General features: G+C 37.5%; 1 protein-coding gene across 1 annotated transcript in view; it reads left to right on the top strand.

The window, feature by feature from the left end:
* CWH43 (cell wall biogenesis 43 C-terminal homolog) overlaps positions 1-23,615 on the top strand; it is a 93,338-nt gene extending 69,723 nt beyond the window's left edge. Inside the window, 5 exon segments of the mRNA XM_036765048.1 lie at positions 622-754; positions 11,615-11,759; positions 16,104-16,165; positions 22,169-22,319; positions 23,511-23,615. Of these exon segments, the coding sequence (XP_036620943.1) occupies positions 622-754; positions 11,615-11,759; positions 16,104-16,165; positions 22,169-22,319; positions 23,511-23,615 (596 nt within the window).
* The last annotated feature ends 702 nt before the right edge of the window (positions 23,616-24,317 follow it).

The following is a 24,317-nucleotide window of genomic DNA, read 5'->3' as shown; positions in this document are numbered from 1 at the left end:
GTAGCGAGGAAGAGACTTTTTTTTTTTTAAAAAAGGTCATTTTCTGTTAGTGTGTATTTATGTATGTGTACAAGCAAGCAAAAGAAACTTGATTTTCATTTTAGTGATTGCCTTCTGGGCAGGGAAGGGCAATGTAACTTTAAAGACTGAAATGATATCAGCCCAGTTATATTGCTACATTATATTCTGTCCCTGCAATATATGTTCTCTGTCATTTGATAAGGGAAGGCTACTTCCATTTTTTAACACCCCCAAAGTGTGCAGGTTTAAATTAAAATTGTTTATGTAAATCTGTTGCTAAACCAGTAATGCAAATTAGATGGATTTTGTGCATTATAAATGTTGCCTTTTGGGCAGTCTCCATAGCACTTGTTAAAACAGAGTTTATAGCGCTTATGGTCAGCAGGAACACAGAGGGACCTGGTTAATAGCAGCATTAACATTATAAGCGGGCAAGCAAAAAGCTAATCTGCATGCTAAATAATTCCTTTACTACCTTACTGTTCTTAATTCCCTCAAATGGAATATTTCCAGTTTAATCTATCACTTGTAAAAGCATTTACTTAATTTTATCATATTGGCACTGATCAAAATGTAAATATTTCTTCTTATCTCAATATAGGATTATGGCTTTGTCAAGGTATCCAGTTGTGAAATCGGATCACCACCCTCTTCCATCACCAATGGGGGAGACTGCTCCAGCCAGACTACTTAGACTGGAGGATTTTGTAGTTACTCACTTTGGAAATGATGAGTATGTGTATTTATTTTGTTACGTGCTATATAGAGAGACCAATAATATCATTAGCACATTTCCAGGGTACTTTTTTTTTTTTAAAGAAACAGGGATGCCTGAGTGGTTTGAAGTGGTTGGTGGCTACCTAGGCTTGAAGTTAGGAAGACTGAGGCTTAAATCCTGCCTTTGACACTAGCCTTGTGACCCTGGGCAGCCAAGTCATTTCACCTCAGTGGACTTCAGGTCACTCTCTAACACACTTTCTAGGTCATAGAAGGGTTGTGATCTGCACAGGTGAAGCAAGCCCTCGTACCAGGAGTTTCCCCATAACGACCAAATCACAGATTAATTGTGTCATTTCTTTGCACTGTTTTTTCTCCCATGCTGCTAGTTTTTAATTTAAGCATATTAAAAAGATAAAATATGCTATAGACAGTCCTTACTTTGTGGGGAGAGGATAGGCTACAATACATTCCTGGAGATTGTTGTAAAACAGTTCGTCATAGAGCAGATTGTGCTTTCTAGTAGAAACAATTACAGTAATGTCAGTTATAATTGGGAGACTAAACATCAGGAGTAAATCACAGAAGTCAAGAAATCCTTCAGAATAAGAATACAGACATTTAAAATAGTAAAATATCCCCCAAGTCCTATAAAATGAACTCAATTAGGCAGCTAGGTGGTACCTAGCACTGGCCCTGGAGTCAGAAAGACCCAACTTCAAACCTTAATAGCTTAATAGCTATTACTTAATAGCTTAATATTTAATAGCTCTGTTACCCTGGGAAGGTCAGTTAATTCTGATTATCTCAGTTTCCTCATCTGTAAAATGGGGATAATAATAGCCCCTACCTTCCAGGGGTTTTGTGAGGATGAGAAGCTGAGAAATTGCAAGCCTTAGAGCATTACATAACTGCTAGTTGTTGTTGCTGTTACTAACAGCACCATCATGCCTACTGCGCACAATGATTATACAAAGAACTCTGAGGTAGGAAGGGTGAAGCTAACACATAAAAAATAAAAATCTTGCTTTACAAATTTGACTTAAAACTTCAAAGCTTCAGGAAACATCAATTCAGCCCTTAACTCACAGTGGCTTTGCTTAACTCCTTAAAATTTAGAAGGAGTTTTAAGGAAATGACTCATATCTCTTTAAAAAAAAAGCTTAGAAAGCACAATATAATTAAATTGAATGGCATTTAATTATAATAACAAAGCTTAGCCTAAGAAGTGGAAAGCTTCTAGTCTCTGGAGGCAAAGGCAAAGGGTTCAATTCCTCTCTCTGGACTGTGGCATCAGAGGACCTTGATTCAAATCTCAAGGGGGTGATTTAGGGCAAATTGATGGACCTCAGTTTCCCTATCTCTAATATGAGGGGGTTAAACTAGATAGCTTTTGAGGTCCTTTCCTTCTTTTCTTTGAGAAGTGGAAGACAATAGGTGTGGAAGGAATGTGATTTTGCTGAATTGTTTTTAGCGTTTTCATTTTTTTTTTAATTATAAGGGAAGTCTCACTGCATCAGGGATTGGGGGCATATGTGGAAGTGAATATGAAACAAATATGATACAAAAGGAAAAGGTAATAATAAAAAATGGCTACCTAGAGAAATTTGAACTGATATCTTCTTTTTCTCTTAAATTTTCATGTGTTAAAAACAAGTACTCAAAGTTATTTCTTTAAAAAAAAAAGATGTGGAAGAAGGTGGGATAAGGCAGGAGATTCCCCCACAAACAATATAAAATGACTCCTCAAAATGAACTTTCAGTGGCAAGAAATAATTAAAAGTGGGGTAAAGTAGTTGTTTGCCTAAGACCACTTGGTGGGGGGGGGCGGGATGTCAGGGTGGTAGTTTGACCAGATTGAAGTGCAAATACCTCCAGGTAGATATGGCCAAATCAACAAACAAGCCCTGAGGAGGCTATGGCCCTGGCAGAAACTTTCACATCCCAGATAGTGGGGGGGGGGGGGGGGGGGAGAAAAAGGGGAGGGGAAAGGGTAGGGAGGAGGTCAGACAGCTGATCAGGTGAAGACTGTAGGGCTCTCTGCCAGTGCTGGATGTCCAGCCCAGGTGCACTGACCCGATCTGGGTTGCAGTCCTGGGTGGCAGTCAGGGGGGAGGAGGAGTGCTGGTGTGGGGCAGCTGGTGGTGGCTGTGGAGAGGAAACCCTCCTCACAGTTCCAGGGCAGAAAAGAATGCTTGTGGACCAGCCCGCAGGCCAGAAGAGGAGTAAACACCTCTCTTTTGATCATACCACTTTGGAGGAACTGAGAATTTACAGGTCTCTAGTACCAGCAAAGAGATCCTTGCAATCCCCCTCTGATCAGGTGCTTGATCCCCACACTGTCTATAGGCTGAGAGTTCCAGAAGCAGTCACCACTGTGGCAGTGGCCGCTGCCACCCTGGGGCTGGGGCTGGGGCTGCAGCAGTTTCCAGACTTCTCAACCCACAAATGCCAAAGACAGCTTCAAAGGTCAGTGGGAAAGTTCTCTTACCTAGGTAAGAGAGGAGCATGGTCTGGCCACAGGTCCAAAAGCTCACTGATGAAAATAATTCCTTAAAAATTAGAATGGAGCAAATGGAAGCTAATGACTTTATGAAAAATCAAGAAATTATAAAACAAAACCAAAACAATGAGAAAATAGAAGACAATGTGAAAGATCTCATTGGAAAAACAACTGACCTGGAAAGTAGATTCAGGAGAGATAATTTTAAAAGTATTGGACTAACTGAAAACCATGATTTAAAAAAGAGCCTAGACATCATCATTCAAGAAATTATCAAGGAAAACTGCCCTGATATTTTAGAACCAGAGGGTAAAATAGAAATGGAAAGAATTTACCAAAGACCTCCTGAAAAAGATCCCAAAAGGAGAACTCAGAGGAACATTGCAGCAAAATTCCAGAGTTCCCAGGTCAAGGAGAAAATATTACAAGCAATCAGAAAGAAAGAATTCAAGTATTGTGGAAACACAATCAGGATAATACAAGATTTAGCAGCTTCTACACTAAGGAATTGGAGGGCTTGCAATATGGTATTCCAGAGGTGAAAGGAGATAGGATTAAAACCAAGAATCACCTACCCAGCAAAACTGAGTATAGTATTTCAGGGGGAAAAATGGAATTTCAATGAAATAGAGGATTTCCAAGCATTCTTGTTGAAAAGACCAGAGCTGAATAGAATATATATGTATGTGTGTATGTGTTTATATATGTGTATGTATGTATATTTGTGGACATATGTGTATATGTGTAGACAGAGGGCACAGGGTGAGCTGAATATAAAGGGATGATACCTAAAAAATAAAATTAAATGTTGAGAGGAATGTACTGGGAGAAAGAGAAGGGGAGAGGTAGAATGTAGTAAATCATCTCACATAAAAGAAGCAAGAAAGAGCTTTTATAGTAGAGAGGAAGAGGGGGAAAGTGAGAGGGAACAAGCGAGCCTTACTCTCATCAGATTTGGTTTAAGGAGGCAATAACACACACACTCAATTGGGTATGGAAATCTATCTTACCCTACAGGAAAACAGGGGGGAAGGGGATAAGAGAGGGGAGATAATAGAAGGGATGGCAGACTGGGGAAGGGGCAATCAAAAGCAAATACTTTTGTGGAGGGACAGGTCAAAGGAGAGAATAGAATAAATGGAAGGTTGAATTGCTTGTTTTCTCAATGAGGGTGGGTGGGGAGGGAGGAAGGGAGAGAATGTGGAACTCAAGGTTTTAAAAATGAATGTTAAAAATTGTTTTTTCATGCAACTGAGAAATAAGGCAGAAAACAGGCAGTCGGGTATAGAAATCTTTCTTGCCCTACTAGAAAATAGAAGGGAAGGGGACAAGAAAAGGGGGTGGGGGTGGGAGTAATAGAAAGAAAGGAAGATTGGAGGAAGGGGTAATCAAAATGCATACTGCCCTGGGGTGGGGGGAGAAGAGAGATGGGGAGAAAATTTGGAATTAGAATCTTGTGGAAGTGAATATTAAAAACTAAAATTAAATTAATTTAAATTTAAAAAAAATTTTTAAATCAAATAAGAGAGATTGAGGAAAAATTAGGGAAAAAAAATAAGAATAATGTAAGAAAATCCTGAAAAGAAAGTCAAGCAATTGGAAAAAGAAGTCCAAAAACTTACAATAGAAAATAACTCCTTAAAAATTAGAATTGACCAAGGGAAAGTGAATGACTTCATAAGACACCAAGAAATAATAAAACAAAATCAAAGAACAAAAAAAAATGGAAAAGAATGTGAAACATCTCATTAGAAAAACAACTGACCTGGACAATAGAATGAGGAGAAACAACATAAGAATTATTGAACTACCTGAAAGTCACAATTTAAAAAAGAACCTAGGCACTATACTTCAAGAGAGTATTAAGGAAAATTGCCCTGAAGTTTTAGAATGAGCGAGTAAAATAGAAATAGAAAAAATCCACCAATCACCGCCTGAAGGACATCCCAAGATGAAAATTCACAGAACATCATAACAAAATTTTGAAGCTCTCAGCTCAAAGAGAAAATACTACAAGCAACTGGAAAAGAAACAAACCAAAACATTTTAACTACTGTGGAGCTACAGTCAGGATAACACAAGATTTAGCAGCTTCTACAAGAAAAGACTGAAAGGCATGGAACAACATATTCTGAAGAGCAAAGGAGCTGGACTTGCAACCAAGAATAACTTACTCAGCAAATCTGTGTGTTATCATGAATGGAAAAAGATGGAAATTTAATGAACTAGAGGACTTTCAGGTATTTGTGAAGAAAAGACCAGAACTGAATGAAATTTGGCATACTAGACTCAAGAGAAACATAAGAACGTAAACATTAGACACCAATTATAAAGAACACAATAAGTCAAAATCTTTACTTCTTATGTGGGAAAATGTTATCAGCAACTCTTAAGAATGTTATCATTATTTGAGTAGTTTGACAGCATACATAGATAGAAGGCTTGGAGTTGAGTTGAATATGATGAGATGACCCTAAAAAATAAAGTTGGGGATAGAGAGGTAAAATGGAGCAATTATTTCATACAAATTAGATGTGAATGGAAGAACTGTTACAGTGGAGGAAGGAGAGGGTGGAGGGCTGGTAGTGCTAGAACCTTACTCTCATCAGAACTGGGTTAAAGAGAGAATAACATATACATCTAGAAGGGTATAAAAGTATTAACTTACAGAGAAATAGGAAGGCAAGGAGACAGGATAAGGGAGGGACTTTTAGAAGAGCATGCAGATCAAGAAATAGGAAGGTAAGGGGAGAGGATAAGTGAGGGATTCTTAGAAGGGGTGCAGATTAAGGAGGCAGTGGTTAGAAATCAATTAGACCTTTGAGGAGGGGTAGAGTAAAAAGAGAGGTAGAGAAGGATAAACAGTGACAAAAATAGGATGGAAGGAAATACCCAACTAATATTTATAGTTTTAAATGTGAATGGAATGAACTCACCCATAAAACAGAAAAGGATAGCAGAATTTAATTGTTATTAAAATACTTTTCATACAAATAAAGTCAGATTTAAATAATTGGAGGAATATTAATTATTCGTGGGTAGATAGAGACAACATAATAAAAATGACAATCCTACCTAAACTAATCTACTTAGTCAATACCATCCCAATTAAACTACCAAAAATGATTTTATTGAGCTAGAAAAAAATAATAAAATTCATTTGAAAGAACAAAAGACAAAAATATTAAAGGAACTAATGAAAAAATGTAAAAGAAGGAGGTCTAGCAGTACCAGATCTTAAACTATATTATAAAGTTGTAACTATCAAAACTACCTGGTACTGGCTAAGAAATAGAAAGGTAGATCAGTGGAACAGCATAGACATATAATACACAGTAGTAAATGATTATAGTAACCTTTGACAAACATAAAAATTTAAGCTTTGGGGGTAAGAATACACTTTTTGGTAAAAAAAAAATTGTTGGGGAAACTAGAAAGTAGTCTGATAGAAATTGGGTACAGATCAATATCTTGTACCATTTACCAAGATAAGGTCAAAATGGATACATGAGCTATATAAGGGGAAACATCATAAGAAAACTAGAAGAACATGGAATGTATTATTTATCAGTCTTATGGATAGGAGAAGAATTATGAATAAAGATAGCATTGTGAGATGTAAAAATGAATAATTTTGACTACGTTGTTAAAATGCTTTTGTATAAATAAAATCAATGTAGCCAAGATTAGAAGGACAACAGAAAATTGGGGGAAATTTTTATAGAAAGTTTCTCAGATACAGGTCTCATATTTCAAAGATATAGAGAATTTTGTCAAATTTATAAGAATGTAATTTCTTAATTGATAAATGGTCAAAGGATATGAACAGGTTGTTTTTCAGTGTCTATGGTCATATGAAAAAATGCTCTAAATCATTATTGATTAGAGAAATTAAAATTAAAACAAATTTGAGATACCATCTGATACCTATCAGATTGGGTAAAATGATAAAAGGAGAAAATGATGAGTGTTAGAGGGGATGTGGAACAATTGGACATTAATACACTGTTGGTAGAACTATGAACTGATCTAGCCATTTTGGAGGGCAATTTGGAATTATGCCCAAAGAGTTATGAAATGGTGTATGCTGTTTCCCAAGGTCATCAGGGAAAAAGAAAAAGAACTTATATCTTCTAAAATATTTATAGCAGCCCTCTTTGTGATGGCAAAAAACCCGGAAATTGAAGGGATGCCCATCAATTGGGGAATGGCTAAACAAGTTGTGATATATGACTGTTGGAATACTACTATCTTGTAAGAAAAGATGAGCTGGTTGATTTTAGAAAAACATGGAAAGACTTGCATGGAATAATGAAAAGTGAAGTGAGCAGAACCAAGAGAATGTTGTATACAGTAACAACAGCATTGTTTGAAGAATAATTATGAATAGCCAAGTTATTCTGAGTACTATAAGAACTCAAATCAACTACAAAGGAAGAGGCTATCCACCTCTAGAGGAACAACTGATAATTAGAAGGTTTGCATAGTATGGGTTTACATATATTTATAAATCTGTGTCAAACAGTGGCTTTCTCTAGTGCGTGGTGGGGAAGGAGGGAGGGAGACAGTTCAGAACTTAAAATGTACCCAAAAATAAATAAAATTAATTTAATCCCCTCAAATTAGTCTCAACAACAATAACATAAGAATAACAAAAAATTAGTATCTAGGTATTTTAAGGCTTCACTAACAATTTTTCATCATTAAGGTTTTGAGGAGAATCTCTTTAGGCTGTCTCTCTTTTTTCATCTTCTTTTCTTTGGTTGTCTTCCCCTATTCCACCTCCATTCTTTTTTTTTTTTTTTGGAGTGGGGAAGGCAGGGCAATTGAGATTAAGTGACTTGCCCAAGGTCACACAGCTAGTATGTGTGTCAAGTGTCTGAGCTCAGTTTTGAACTCAGGTCCTCCTGACTCTAGGGCAGTGCTCTATCCACCTCCACTCTTTTGTAAGCTTTGAACTTGTGGAAGAGAGGAAAAAAGGACCCTCATCCTCTTTGATGTTGTGATTATGGGAATATTTCTGTGCTGATTTGGGGATGGGGAAGAAACTTCAGGGTTTTTAATTTGTTTTTTAAACAAATAGGAGACTACTTCTTTTCCTGGTTCCGCTAACTTGGCACCTTGGCTACAGAAATCATATACTGGAAAAGAGGAGAAAGAAGGGAATCAAAAATTTTCATTAGATAACTCAGAAATAGCAAAATCTAGAAAATCTGCCTATAAGTAAAGTCTGCCCAAGTTAGTGCATGGGCAGTGCAACAAGTTAGGTGCTTAGGGAGACTCATTAACTTTTCCAGACTGAGCAGGTTGCGGGGGGTGGGGGGGTGTTGTACAGGATTGGTATTATATAAATACTATTACATAAATACTTTGTAATGACATATTTTTGTTTGTCTTTGTGGCAACACTTGATAAGTGTCTCCATTCTGTATAAATATTTAAAGATTTCATCTTTAGGCTACTGTAATATACAAATATAAAATCATATTAGGAACGGATAATGAAATTCTTCTACATTAGCTGATTCAACAAGAGCTCAATTGCAGCCCTTCTGCATAAAGGATTACTTAATATAGAATAGGAAATGGTAATTTTTAAGCAAATACTTTTAGTAAACATCATTAGTGCAGTTGGTTTTACGTTACCTAATTAATTTAGGCCAGTAGTTAATCATGTGTATATACGTATATATGTATATATATATATATATATATATATATATATATATATATATATATATACATATGAAAGATACATCTGATCATGCTTGTTGAGTTACTTTACTATTTCAGGTTTATCTGTAATAAAAATACAGAAAACTATCAAAAGGTTATTTTTCAGTGTTTTGAGGCTCCATTCTCACTCTCCTATGAGGCCTGCCATATCGCCTTTGGGGCTTCTAGAGGCACCCCCAGAGGTTGTGGGATGTCTTTATTTAATATTATTAGCTCAAGCCCTGATTCTGGTGCATTTCCCTCACTGTTACCTGTGAATAATTAACTTCTTACCTCCATTTAACCAACTAACATCAGTTAATTTTTACTAAAAGACATTTACTAGGAAGATATAGCAAGAACAGAAGTTACAAATATTTTCTCCAATACCTGGGAGCAATATCTCTCTTATAATAATTTTCTTGGTCCTTTGGGAGAGTGGGCTCAGACTCAGCAGTTTCCACATAGACTTCTTTCTATAGAGGTCACTTCTAAATACAGCAAGGCCAATGGATGGAGAAGTCCAAATCTCCACTGCTTGGCTGGGTCAAGCAGATTACTGGATGCTTTATTCCTTACCATCTGGCTCTCAGAAAATCCTGGCATGGACTCCAGCTCTCAGACTTCAGTTGCTCAGTCTCCTTATCTTTCTAAGCTCACAAAGCCATAGCTCTCTCCACTCTCCTTCATCTGAAAACAGGAAAGGAGAGACAGAACAGAAATAGAAACAACAAAAGGGCCATATGCTATTGGCTTCCTGCTGGCTTTTAGTGAGAGATGGTCAATCACCTCTCCCCAACCTGGAGGTCCCTTATCCTCCTTGGTTAAACTTCAGCCAGCCCAGAAAAAAGAACCAGATTGAGAGAGTCTCTTTGGCTAGCTAGAACATTTTGAACCCATTTCCAGTTTTATGACCTATCGCAAGGATCCTCTTCATCACAGGGTTTTAGGTGGACCAGAACCAGTTATACAATGTCTATGCATGCTCTAAAGTCCATGTGGGTACTGGAGGATTGCATCAGTTGAGCATGATGCCCACCTGCTTGATACCCTCCTCCCTCCCCACCATTATATCAGTGAACTTGGATCAGATAATTCTATCACTGTCTTCCACTGAAGATTTTCTCCCCTTTTGGGACGGCTGGGTGGCACAGTGGATAGCATGATGAGCCTGGAGTCTGGAGGATCTGAGTTCAAATTCAACCTCAGAAACCTATTTCCCTAAGTAGGGATAATAACAGCGCCTACTTTCCCAGTGTGTTGTGAGGATCAAATGAGATCACAATTGTAAAGCAATTATCACCTGAGTTCAAACCAATATGTATTAGGTAATATAAAACCAACTGCACTAAGGATGTTTACTAAAAGTATTTGCTTAAACATTACACAAAGCCCAAAGTCCTTGGCACTATGTAAGGTTTAGCTATAATAACAATTTTTATTACTATTTTGCTGTTTCTTATGATGTCCTCTAATCATCTGAAATTGTCAACTCATGATTTTCTGGGTCCAATTTTTGTTCAAAGGCCCATCTTGTGTCTAATAGACATTTCTCAATTATCTTGCTCTCTTCTGGGAATACCTTAATGTCTATACCCCTTATTTAGCAGCTAACATATGTTAACATATACTATAAATTATCTTATTCAGTGGATATTCTGACTGTAAGCTTCTTTAGGGCATGTCTTAAACACCTTTGTGTCCTCGGAGTCTAGCCCAATGTTCTGTAGACACTCAATAATCCTCAATAAATCAGCAAGCACTTATTAAATCACCTACTATGTGCCTGGCATTATGTTAGGCACTGGAGACACAAAGGCAGAAGTGACACTGTCCCCGTCCTCAAGGAGTTTGCATTCCTTTGGGGAGAACACATGTACATATAAGATTTATACAAAATGGGCAAGCACATAAATAAATATGTAATATGTGTTTAAAATAAATACAAAGTAATTTTCCTGGGGGAAGAATACAAGCATCTGAGGGGATAAGGAAAGAATTCATGTAGATGGTGTTGAGCAGAGTTTGTAGGAAACAAGGAATTCTAAGCAGAAAAGGTGAGGAGGCATTGCATTCCAGGCATGGGAGGATCCTCAGCACAAAAATAAGGAGATAGAAAATGACATGTTCAGTGTGAGGAGTAGCAAAAAAAGCCCAATTTGGCTGAATCGTAGAATGCAGGGAGGGGAGTAATATATCAAATAATTGGGAAGGTAAGTTGGGTAGGCTTTAAAAAGCTAAATATTGGTGCTTTTATTTGATCCTGGTGACAATGGGAAGCCTTTGGAATTCAATCTACACTATAGCAAAATTACTTAGATACTTGAATGAAAGCCATATTGGAGAGGGAGAAAGAGAGTTGAGGCAGACAGACCAATCAAGAGACCACTGCAGGGGAGGCGATAAGGGTCTGATCTAGGGTGGTGGTCCTGTGAGTAGAGACAAGGGGATAGATGTGAGGGAAGTTGTAGAGATAGAAATGATAAGATTAGGCAACTGACTGAATCTGTGAGATGACAAACATTCTCTCTCCCTCTCTCTCTCTCTCTCTCTCTGTGTGTGTGTGTCTGTCTGTCTGTCTGTCTCTGTCTCTCTCTCTTTCTCTCCCTCCCTCCCTCTCTCTCCCTCCCTCCCTCTCTCTCCTCTCTGCATATTTCAGGGATGACCTGGACAGCAAGCCCCAGGCACTTGCTATTTCAAACTTGCTAAAGTCTAGCTATCAAGTGATATTTTTGGGCTACATCACTTCACTGGCCCCTGGCTCCAGAGATTATCAACAGCTCATTCAACATGGCAGTGTGCAAGTAGCACTCCTTGTGATTTATTAAGTGGAAAGTTTCTTTTCCATGTTAAAAATGTAATATCAGTTTAGATTTGAGTTCAATATTCTGTCTTTCCAACACAAACTGACATAGGACCTAGTCCTATAAATAATCATACTCTTCTTATACCACATAATAGCCTTAATATAGACATTTTAACCCATGATTCCCAATTCCAGATGTTTACATTCTACATATACACTGCTTAAAAAAATAGAAGGAAAAGAAGATAGTCAATGCTAATGAACTCACACAGATAAAATTGGAATTGCCAGCACAAGGGATTCCTTCTCTCTGGCTAATCAGATTACATATTTAAATTACAAGGCCCTACTTAAATGCTAGCTATTCTCATTATTTATTCTTGTAGTTTCCCCACTCATCTTGGCTCAGCACCCCAAGTGCAGTCTGAAGGAGTATCCTTCTCTAAGTCTTGGCTTTTCTCCAGTGGTCCAACAGAGGACAGTAGAGTGGCTGCCATGAAGAGCCACTGTTGGCACATGCTTGAGATGGTGATGGTGGTAGCAGCCGACGCACCTCATACCCAGAGAGTACAAGTTGGTCCCTATTTCTCATATTTTCTCTTCTCTAGAGAAGCTCTCTTACAAAAGCAAGAGGGAGTGCAAATGAAATATGCAATCTTATTAATTAACCCCCAGAGTTAGATGTTATTATGATCTTCATTTACAAATAAGGAAATTGAGGTTCTGAAAGGTTAAGGAACTTGCCTAATAAGTATCTAGGGTAGGATTTGAATTCAGGTCTTCCTGCCTCCAGTTCCAGTGCTCTCTCTACTATGTCACCTTCATACAGACCCAGCTTTCCTTAAGATAGCAACAGAAACTCCAAACAGTGGTCCATCAGTCCCCTTATCTCAATCTTGTATAAAAAAATAAAGCAATGGGAAAACACAAAATACCCATATATGAATGCTGTGAATTCAGACTGCATTGGGAAAGACAGCAAAATGATGACCTTCTAGTCCAACTTTTATGAAAATTTAATAATATAATTTGTTGGAGCCTAATGAGGCATGTCTATCTCTAGGCCTCTCATGCTCTATTCTTCCCCTCAAAAACAAACACACACACACACACACACACACACACACACACACACTCACACACACACACTCACACACACACACTCACACACACCCCTACAGGGATAATTAATAGTAGTTCTCTAAATGGGATCTCTATCTCACAGTCTGCTTCTGGCCCTTGACTCTTCAGGCCTATAGGGAAAATACTAAGATGTGATATCTACAACCAATGCTTAACTGGTTGCCTGGCAATAGTGGATGCTTAATAAATGCTTGTTAATATTTTAACTGATTGTTCCATTAATGAACAAATGTATGCTGCTGTTGAGAATACGGTGCCAGTTACTGAAGGGATCCAAAGAGGCCCGCCATGTCCTTGCTCTCCAAATATTTACTATGTGGTTGGGGAGAAAACATTTAAACACAAAGAAAGGTAACTAATGGAATGGGAACTTGCTTTGTATATGCCCAGCTCTCTTAGCACGGAGGTGCCCTGCTTCTGGGAGCAAAGGATTTGGAGTCAAATGACCTGGATTCAAATTCCTTCTCTTATACTTCGCTAGTTGTATGACAATGGAGTTTAAGTTTAATTTAGGGTCTCCATTTTCCTATCTGAAAATGGGGACATTGCTACCTGCCTGATAAAGTTGTTGTTCATTGTTTGAAAGCTCTAAAACTTTATAAGAATTCTACTTTTATAATTAAGGGGATTAGTAGGATAGGCAGAGAAAAAGATATTCTGGACAAGAAGAGTTATATAAGTAGTCATTCAGTCACCTAGCATTTATCAAGTACCTACTATGTGCCAGACACTTTGCTAAGCACTGGATATACAAAGAAAGGCAAAAATCATTACCTGCCCTCAAGGAGTTTACAATCTAATGGGGATAAATTGGAGATAATCCCAGAGGGAAGGCACTAAGATTAAGGAGGACTAGAAAAGGCTTCTTGAAGAAGATAGGACTTGAGACTTGAAAAAAGCCAGGGAAGTGAAAAGGCAGAGATGAGGAGGGGGAGAATTCCAGGCATAGAGGACAGCCAATAAAAGTAAGGCGTTGGAGTGTCTAGTGCAAGAATGAGCTGAATCATTAGATTTCCAAGGGGACTAATGTATAAGAAGATGGGAAAAGTAGAAAGGAGGCAGGTTTATAAAGGCTATAAAAGCCAAAGAGAGGATTTTATATTTAATCTTGGAGGTAATAAGGAAACAATGGAATTTACTAAATGGGGGCTGATATAAGACTGCACGTTAGGAGGATTATTTTGATAGCTGAGTGGAGGATGGATTGAAGTGGAGGGACATGTGGTAGGGAGACCAACAAGCAGGCTATTGTAAAAAGTCTAAGCATGAGATGATAGAGAGCCTGCAACAGAGTGGTGGCGGCATCCAGGGAGAGAACTGACTGTATGCAAGGCATGTAAAAGTTGACAGTACTTGACAACTGATTGGATGTGAGGGGTGAGAGTGAGGAACTGAGAATGACACCCAAGTTTTGAGCCTGAATGACTGGAAGAATAGTGGTAACCTGGATAGAATAGGAAAGATAAGATGGGGGTAGGAATATACAGGTTATATTTAGGCAACAGTAGGTAGACCAATCCGACTGAGGCAGAAAGTTTTAGTAGGAAAGTAGTGGGTGACAGTTAGAATTGGAAAAATAGGTTAGAACCGAATTGTGTTAGACTAAGGAGTTTGTCTTTTAAATAACAGGGAAGAATTGAAAGGTTTTGAGTAGGAAAGTGACAAGATGAAAATAGCATCTGGGGAAGATTAGTTTTGAACCCTAGATTGGAGACAGAGAGACAAAGAAGAAACAGACCACATTGGAAATTATGGTGATAGTGGCAGACTATCAAGCACAAAGGGGACCATGGAGATCATCCAGTCTAATACATGAATTTCATGATGTGGAAACAAAAGTCCGGAGAAAAGAAGTGACCTCCAGGTATCAAATCATAAGGCTCTAGATTAGGGGCTGGGGGTTGGATGAGAGAAACAGAGAGAACAAAAAAAGAAGGAAAGAGAGAACCACAGGATCTACCAATGGATGTAGATGGTGAAAGAAAGGAAACAAATCTTAATTTAAAAAGCATATGAGTCAAATTTTTTATTTCTATTAAAGGAAAAAAAAAGCACACAAATGAACAAAAACTAAATGAGGTGAACTCTAAAGTTCTCTTCTATTTCTTGTGATTCTATTATTTCTTCATTCACTTGAGGCTAATCTCACTTAAGAAAATTAATATTACATTTTCGTGATCCCTTCATTCATTTCTCAGACGCACGATGCACAGAAGATATACTGAGCATATAGGGTAAAGCCTAAAGGGACAGGAGACAAAAGGATGAAAAGATATTTGGCAGACCCAAGGGACAAATGCATCAGGAATAATGGGGACAGCATTGTGTAGAAACTGGTCTATTGGTTCAAGTGTGCTGTGTTTGTGTGAATGTGTGGAAGAGAGAAGATGGATGGGTTATCTAAAAGAACTTGATTTATATTTACTCCTTCCATTGACCTCTACCATGACCATCTGAAGCTCGGATCTTTAGAATCGACAACTCCTTACCCTGTTATTTTTTTTGTTAAGAAATTGACTGATGCAGAGAAGAATTTTGGTCATAAAAATAAAACCTCAGTGAACAGGTTTATATGATGATTATCTCTTTATGAGACAAGGGTTTAAATTCTAAGATCTTAAAATTTAACAGTATCTCTCAAAACCTAATAAAATGGGACAACGCAGTTATGATCATTAGGTTTATTATACCCAATATAGACAAGCAAATTATTTTTTTAAAAAACTGCCTTTCAAGACAAATGGGAACACTAAGAATTTTTTAAAACGCTATTTTAAAGGTATTTCTAGTTCTGAATTTCAACAAGAGAGCCTTTTTAGTAGAAATATTTTAAAACCCAATTCAGCCATAGTCTTTATGGACAAGCTAAATTCAGGCATATTTATGTTTGTAGAAACAATATTTTTGAAATGTTAACTAGAGTAGAATAACCATGCTTTCAGAATTTCCCTAAGACCCTAGGAAGAAAATATGTTTTTCTTTTGCTTCCCCATTGAGACACAACCCTGGTCTCAGGCTTCCCAAATTTAGAAAAGGCTTAATGTTGTCCTTGAAGTGTGAATATTTATGACTGTTCTTATTCAAACAGTTCACTGCTAATTTAGGACCTTGGACATTTTTCTTTTCTTTTGCTTAAGATGTAACCATTTCTCCCGTCTCCCTTTCCTCTCCCCTCCCCTGGCCACCTGCTGTTGATTAGGACATTGACAGCACAGATCCTGACAGATGGTGTGAGTATATCATGTATCATGGGCTAATAAGGTGAGTACAGAAGTGGGAACGGTTTTCAATCTATTCCCATAACCTTTTGAGATGTAAATAAGCCCTGTAGTCTTCCCTAGGAAGAAGGGCTTTGTTGAATCTCTTAATTTTTCTGACTTTAGAAAGCATCAATTTGGCAGGTGATGCTAACATTTTTCATGCACATCATGATTTATTTAAGGGCAATGAGGATGCCAAGAATGGGATTGACCTACTGAGCCAAGTGGCATTGCCCTAATGGGTTTTCCTCCTGGAGGAAGAACTCTCTGTAGTCTGCAGGGCCTTCCTGTGTATCACAGGATCACAGAATCTCGAGATTTGGTGGTTAAAGGGACCTTAGAAATCCTCTAGTTCAAACCTCATTTTATTTATGATGAAATCAAGGCCCATAGAGGTGAAGTCACTTACCAAAGCTTACACAGGTACTAAGTAGCAGATTTGGGATTCAAATCCAAGCCTTATAACTCGAAATCCATTTTTCTTTCCGACATTCCATGCTTCTTCCTATAATAAGAAGGCTTGTTTGGGCTTATGTGACCTGGATCTTCCCCTCTCCCTTCCAAACCTGGGAACCATGACCTTGAGCAAATGCTTGTCACCAGTAAGTCCATAGTTGCTTTGTATGGATAATAGGAAATAATAATCACTGATAGTGAGGACAGTGAAAGGAACAAGTATTTATTAAGTGACTACTATGTTCCAGGTACTGGCTAAGCACTTTGCAAATGTTATCTCATTTGTTCTCCACAACCCTGGGAGGTAGATGCTATTATGATCCCCATTTTGTAGTTGAAGAAACTGAGGTAGATAGAGGTTAAGTGATTTGCCCAGGATGACACAGCTAGGAATGGAGACCAGATTGAAACTCAAGTCCTCCTGACTCTAGGCCCACCATTCTATTCATTATACCTTCTAGTTGGGGGCAGTACTAAATCGTATCTTAAGGTTCCTTCCATTTCCAAGATCTATGGTTTTGAAAAAATTAGTTGATTTGTAAGAGTGCCAGAACATTTGAGTCTATACAGTTATGATGTATCAGGGAATTCCTCTGCTTATAGGGACACCTCATAATCTATCATTGGTTGCAATCAGGCTTGAAACAGAATTGTATTTAGAATTGTGTTTCCCACGATCCTGAACTCACTAATTCAGTTTCAGAGCCAACTGTGGAATTCATATCTGTAATAAGGAAGAATTAGTCCTCAAAGAGAAGTTGTTAAAGGTTATGGATGAGCAGGGTTTTTTGTTTAGATGAGGACTAAATGATCTTTAAAGTACATCCCAGTACCAAGCCTATAAATCTAGGGTTTGTATGAACTTTTGATGATAAGGTGGTTTAGAGCTTCAAAACCTATATATATATATATATATATATATATACATATATATATATATAGACAGAAGGCAAAGGGTGAGTTGAATATGAAGGGATGATATCTAAAAAAAAACAAAATCAAATTAAGGGATGGGAAAGGAATATACTGAGAGAGGGAGAAAGGGAGAGATAGAATGGGGTAAATTATCTCACATAAAAGTGGCAAGAAAAAGGAGTTCTGTTTGGGAGGGAAGAGGGGGCAGCTAAGGGGGAATGAGTGAATCTTGCTCTCATTGGATTTGACCTGAGGAGGGAATAACATACACAATCAATTGGGCATCTTACCCCACAAGAAAGAAGGAGGAAGAAGATAAAAAACAGGGGATGATAGAAGGGAGGGCAGATAGGGGGAGGAGGTAATCAAAAGCAAACACTTTTGAAAAGGGACAGGGTCAAGGGAGAAAATTGGATAAAGGGGGATAGGACAGGAAGGAGCAAAATATAGTTAGCCTTTCACAACATGAGTATTGTGGAAGGGTTTTGCATAACAATACTCATGTGGCCTATGTTGAGTTGCTTGCCTTCTTAGGGAGGGTGGGTGGGGAGGGAAGAGGGGAGAGAATTTGGAACTCAAAGTTTTAAAAGCAGATATTAAAAAAAAAGTTTTTGCATGCAACTAGGAAATAAGATATACAGGCAATGGGGCATAGAAATCTATCTTGCCCTACAAGAAAGTAAGGGAAAAGGGGATGGGGGGGGAGTGGGGTGACAGAAGGGAGGGTTGACTGGGGAATGAGGCAATCAGAATATATGCCATCTTGGAGTGGGAGGGAGGGTAGAAATGGGGAGAAAATTTGTAATTCAAACTCTTGTGAAAATTAATGCTGAAAACTAAAAATATTAAATAAATAAATATTTAAAAAAAAGCTTCAAAACCAGTCAGTCAATAGACATTTATTGAACACTTACTATATGCCAGACACTGTGCTAAACCCTGCAGATACAAAGAAAAGCAAAAGACAGTCTACTTTCAAGGAGCTTGTTCTCTAATGAGGGGGACTACATATAGCTATGTACAAACAAGGTATATAGGATAAATTAGAGATAATTAACAGAGGGAATTCATGTGTTAAGGGGATCAAGAAGGGTTTCTTGGAAAAGGTAGGATTTTAGCTGGTACTTGAAGGAAGCCAGGTAGGATGGAGATTGAGATAAGTAGGGAGAGCATTCCATGCATAGGGACAGCCAATGAAAATGCCCGGATTCTGAGGATAGAGTGTTGTGTTCAAGGAACAGAAGGAAGCCAGTGTTACTGGATTGCAGAGTGTGTATTGGGGAAGTGGAAAAAGGAAGGATTAGAAAGGACCATATAAAAACTCCAGGAGAGACTTTTAGTTTTTAAGAAAAGCAAGTCAACATGAAACACCTATTTTGCCTTCATCTTTAGCCCAGTGGCTGTCTGAGGCAAGAAAAGCCCAACTCTATCCTTCCTTCTCCATTAAGTGAACTTCATTATGATCCACCTACCTCATTATTCAGCAGAATGGGTGGGAAATGACTTGTTCCACTGACAAGAAATTATCATGGGACTGCCCGATAGTGCATGCCAACATGGAAGCTTTTTTCTCTATATACATTTTCCAACAGACTCTCTTTTTAAGTCATAGAGTGCTTTCACAAAAACGTGTGCCCCCCCCCAGCCTAAATAAAGAAAGTATTTGTCCTGATATCTTGCAATTACAGCAGCCACCGGCTCTGAGGATTTATCCATATGCTCTCTACTTTGTGTTCCTAATCCAGATGATCCAATAGTACCAGATATTGCACCAATCTGTAACTCATGCAAGGAAAAATACAACAGACATTCAAGAGAATGGACTCAGAAATATGCAAGGTAAATTTGAAGATTTTTTTCACATGTAGCAGAGTATTATAAATTCTAGATTTTTGCAACATTAGAAGTAGATAGAATACTATTTACTGTGTCAGTATCCCCTGAAGCCTTTTGAATTTTACCTACCTTAAGTCTCTGGAGTAAGAAAACACAACCTTAAAAAATTTTAAAAAATAAACCCACAACCTTCCAAAAATAAGCTTGGGACTGTGATGAAAGTATTTATCTTCTTGTATACTTTGCAAAAGACATGTATTATGGTTTTTAAAGGTGTTTGGACATCTGTATCTCTAGCCTATCATGAAGTTGTAAAGCAACCAAATTTTTTTTTCCTGAGACTAGATTTTTTGCATGTGCATTTATTCATAAGTTATCAGTTCTATAAATCTGTGTTCAGATTTCATTTTTGGTTAGCTCACTTTATCTAATGGGGGCTTTAGTACCTTACCACATATTGGGTGGTCTTGACATATGTCAAAGCCTTGTTATATTTATAATTTGTATTATGTTGCTGAATGAAATAAATGTATTTCCCAGGTAAATCAACTCATTAGACTTTCTTCCTAGTGTATAGTGTTGACAAAGTACAACTGCTAGTAATAAAATGAATAAACTCCCTCCCTCCATCTCTTACTTAGATTATTCAGTCAACTGGAGGCAGATTTCTTAAAACCTAAACTGATTTTAACTCTGTAATTCCCAGTATGCCAATAATGGAGAAACTACTTGTTTTGATTTTGTTGTATACTTAACTTTAATTTATTACAGTATGAACTAATTGCACTACTAAGTAGGAAGTTATATAACTTTAATTTGGTTGCTATTAATTTTTTTTTGGTGCAGGCAGTATAATATTCTCATGTATCTTTTACAGATCTTATTGAGCTTTATTTTTCAATTGAATAAAATGCTTTTTTTCTGCTTAAAAAATGTGCAGGGTGAGTTACATAGGAATATCTAATTACATCACTTCACAAGAGGAGGATCTGAATAATAGCTAATTAATAGTAAAGGACCAGAGGAGAAACTACCAAGTTATAGCTAGGTTTTTATCTCCTTAAATTTTGCTACATAAATGAATTTTTTAAAAAAAATACAGGGTTTATTTAATAGCCCACATGTCTACCTTCTTCATTTGATTAGGATTGAAAGAAAAGAATTACAGATTTTTTTTTCAGCTTCTCATTGTTATTTCTAAATGTATGACTTTGATGTTTTGTCACCATTTTGTAGTATAAAGTTCTCAACTCAGAACTGAAGAGGCTGATTATTTCCTTTTAGGTATTTTGCCTGTAAATAGCATATGCATGTGTATCAGCCAAAGAGTGATGATGGCTTCATGAGCTGAATAACTAGACTTCAGTAGTGGACATATTCAACAGACAAAGATTACCATGATTTCCCACTCAGTTATCTTCTTATTTATTAAACTCTTTATTAAGACATAATTCTTTCTTGATGTGCTTTGTTTCTTACTTACAAAGAGGATCATAGGATTTAGACTTGGAAAGAACTTAGAAAATTCACTCTGCTGAAATACTAGCAAAACCCAGATTCTGTGTCTACTACAATGGCACTGGGTGGTAAAGGTTATTAATACCCTTTTGGACCAGCTCACTTCCTTTTATTAGCATGTGGACAGTTTTTAGCCGTGATTACCCAAAAATGTCATTCCCCTTCTAAAGATAATATTATAGAGATTCAGATGATTGGAGCCTTTGAGGAACCAAAGCCTTTTAGGACTATCTTTTCTGTAGTGTCTAATACCACAGAGAAAAATTTAAGTGAATTAAAACTAATTTCTTGGTGAAAGAGTAGAAAGAAGAGGATCCACTTGTCAGTGGAAGATTTGTTTTATCAAAAGGATAGACTAGATCAATATTCAGTCTAATTCTTGGGGAACATCCCTAAATGCATATGTCCCAGCCCCAGTCAGGAAGTTGTGATGTTTTCCTGAAAGAAGCATCTGTGAAATAGATTGGAACTTGGATTTGAAAAGTTTGGGAAACACTAAAGCTTCTGAGCAACACTCACCTGGATGTCCAGAGAAATGCCTTGATTTGTTGTACAAGCATGGAAGAATAAATTAACCTTACTGTTCCTCAATTTTTTTCCCATCAAAGCATTTCACAAAATCATTCTTAGAATAATTTACATAATTAATTTGAGTTTCTTATAGAAAGGGATACCATAAATACTTGGAGGGGTAAATACAACATTAGACTTTTCAAACATCTAAAGCCTTTGATATGGAGTTGAAAATATGGACATGAGGTTTATATTTCCATTTTTTTTGGACTAGACTTGTGATTTAATTTATATTTGGAGTTCCATGGGGAGGAAACTCCATCTACAAATGTAAATCAATTCCTGCTCTGCAACATAATAGACTTCAAGAGTTCTAAGGGCACTGAATTTTACTCAGTGTTGTGAATCTGAAGAATTCCTGTTTTGGACCAGAAATATAATTGTGTGGGAAGTAATTTGTCTATGCTACATATGACTCCAGTGCTAAAAATGAATTAAAATAAATAAGGAAAGGCAGCCTGCCAAATGTATTAGGTTATTAAATCTATGTACATGATATGTATTCATTTATATCACGAAAATAAATATTTTGATAAATACCACAAGTGATAAATCAGACTGGCTCTAGTTGAGATATTCAGTGATTGAAGAACCAGAAACATGAAACAGAATAACATGAAGGGTTTTGATCAAAATTAGATGTCAGTTATTTATAATCTGGCAAAATCTTTAGTGGATCTCCAAAACATTTATGCTTCTTCTCTAGGTTAGGTTATGCACAGATCTCTCATGCTGGCCTGAATGACTCTGAACTTCAGGTGGCCAAATCAGGACTCTTGATGACCCTTATCAATTATATGCACCACCAAAAAATAATTACCGCCCCTAGCAAAATTTATAAGAGAATTCAACACCAGGTGACTGTATTCTCTGTTATAATGTGGCCTAAGTTACTTTGAGTTAAATTAAACAAGCATTTATTTAAAAACCTTCTGTGTGCTACTCACTGTGTTGGGTACTGAAGATACAAAGTCAACAAGTCTTAGGGCAAATTTAAACCTTCTGAGACAGCCTGTGCATAAAGAGTAATTTCAGCATGCTAACAGTTGAGTGGATTAAGGAAGTACTTGCAGGAAGTGGAACTTGAATGAAACTAGGGATTCCAGTTGGTGGAAGTGAAGAAAGAGAGCATTCCAGGCAGCTCATTTCTACTCTGGGAAATGTGACTGTTACCTCCAAACAAATAATAAACTGTAATCAGCACTTGATTACTCGTGCTGGTAAAGCAAAACAATAAAATGGACATAGTCTTTTCATCTGGGAATGGGTCTAGATTGCCTTCCATTTCCTTTGGTGATTTCATTACATGGATCAGTCATATGACTGATGGTGGTGCCATGGTGCAGAGCACCGGGCCTGGAGTCAGGAAGACTCATCTTCCTGAGTTCAAATTTGGCCTCAGACACTTACTAGCTGTGTGACCCTGGACAAGTCACTTAACTTTGCCTCAGTTTCCTCATCTGTAAAAGAGCTGGAGAAGGAAATGGCAAACCCCTCCAGTGTCTGTGCCAAGAGAACCCCAACGAAGAGTTGGACATCACTGAAACGACTGAACAACAACAACATATGAATATTCAACAAGCTGAGCAACTAATTTCTAATATGTAGGCATCTCTTATACTCAAGGGTAGGGATCCTGCAGCCTGGAGGCCACGTGTGGCCTTCTAGGTCCTTGGGTGCGGCCTTTTGACTGAGTGCAAGTTATATGGGGTTTTTTTTTTTAAGAGAAAGGTATGCTTCCTCCTATCTATTCAGGACAGGGATTCTATAAGGACAGCTGCTTTAAAACTATAAGCCAGCGACGTTCCCTACAAGTAGTTCTTATTTTTCTTAACTAAGTCCTACTGTGATGCCTCATTGTAGTGTGGCCTTTATCTCAACTTTTCAAAGGTGATGCCTGGGGAGTACAAGCACAAAGATGGAAAGATTTTGAGTGTAGTCCTGATGACAGATTATGTGACTGCTGTATGAATCAATACTAGCCAAGTTATTCTTGGAGGAACTCATTGCTAGAAGTTTGGTGACATGACAATAATTTTTTCTCCTAGGAATTCACAAAGACCAACTGCATGGGTCCGCACAGCAGTGAAGGAGCTGCAGACTACATAGGTGGAGGGAGTACTACCCATATTGACCAAGAGATCTATGTCTGAAGTAAGTTCTTACTTTAATCTGTCCTGAATAGATAGGAGGAAGCATACCTTTCTCTTAAAAAAAACCATATATTTAAAAAAATTATTCTTTCTTTCATATATACATGATGGACTTTTATCCTTCATTTGTTTTCTTAAATTGGTGGGAAATAATCTACTTCGATCTACCTCTTCTGTTTTAGCAGAGGTAATAATAGCTAATATTTATGTGGCACTTTAAAGTTTATAGAGCACTTCACTTAGTTTTTCTCACCTGATCCACACAACAACCCTTTGAGGTATTATCCCTATTTTATAGATGGGGGAAATTGAGGTAATGGGAAGTTAAATGATTTGCCCAGGGTCACAGCCAGCATATGTTAAAGGTGAAGCTTCAACCTAGGTCTTCCTGACTCCAAGTTTTGTGCTCTATCCCTTCCACCATATTGTCTCCCATAGCTGGTTGTCGTCCTTCATTCTCAAAGAGGACCAAAATGACATCATTATGTTGCAGTCAAAGTACAGCAAGTCTATGATCAGATCAATGTGAGCTTGGAAGGCTTTACCACAGGTTGGGCACAAATAGTCCATATAAACATTTGGAATGGAGATGTCTCTAAATTTATACATCTCACGTTTCTTTTGAGCTGCTGCAATTCTGCTTCACTCACAAAGCACACAAAGCCTTCTTTGACGAAGGCCTGCCATGCTGGGTGGTCCTTT

The sequence above is a fragment of the Trichosurus vulpecula genome, chromosome 6, assembly GCF_011100635.1.
Source record: "Trichosurus vulpecula isolate mTriVul1 chromosome 6, mTriVul1.pri, whole genome shotgun sequence".
NCBI lineage: Eukaryota > Metazoa > Chordata > Mammalia > Diprotodontia > Phalangeridae > Trichosurus > Trichosurus vulpecula.
Note: the sequence above shows the minus strand (reverse complement) of the source record. Positions and strands in the feature narration are given on the sequence as shown.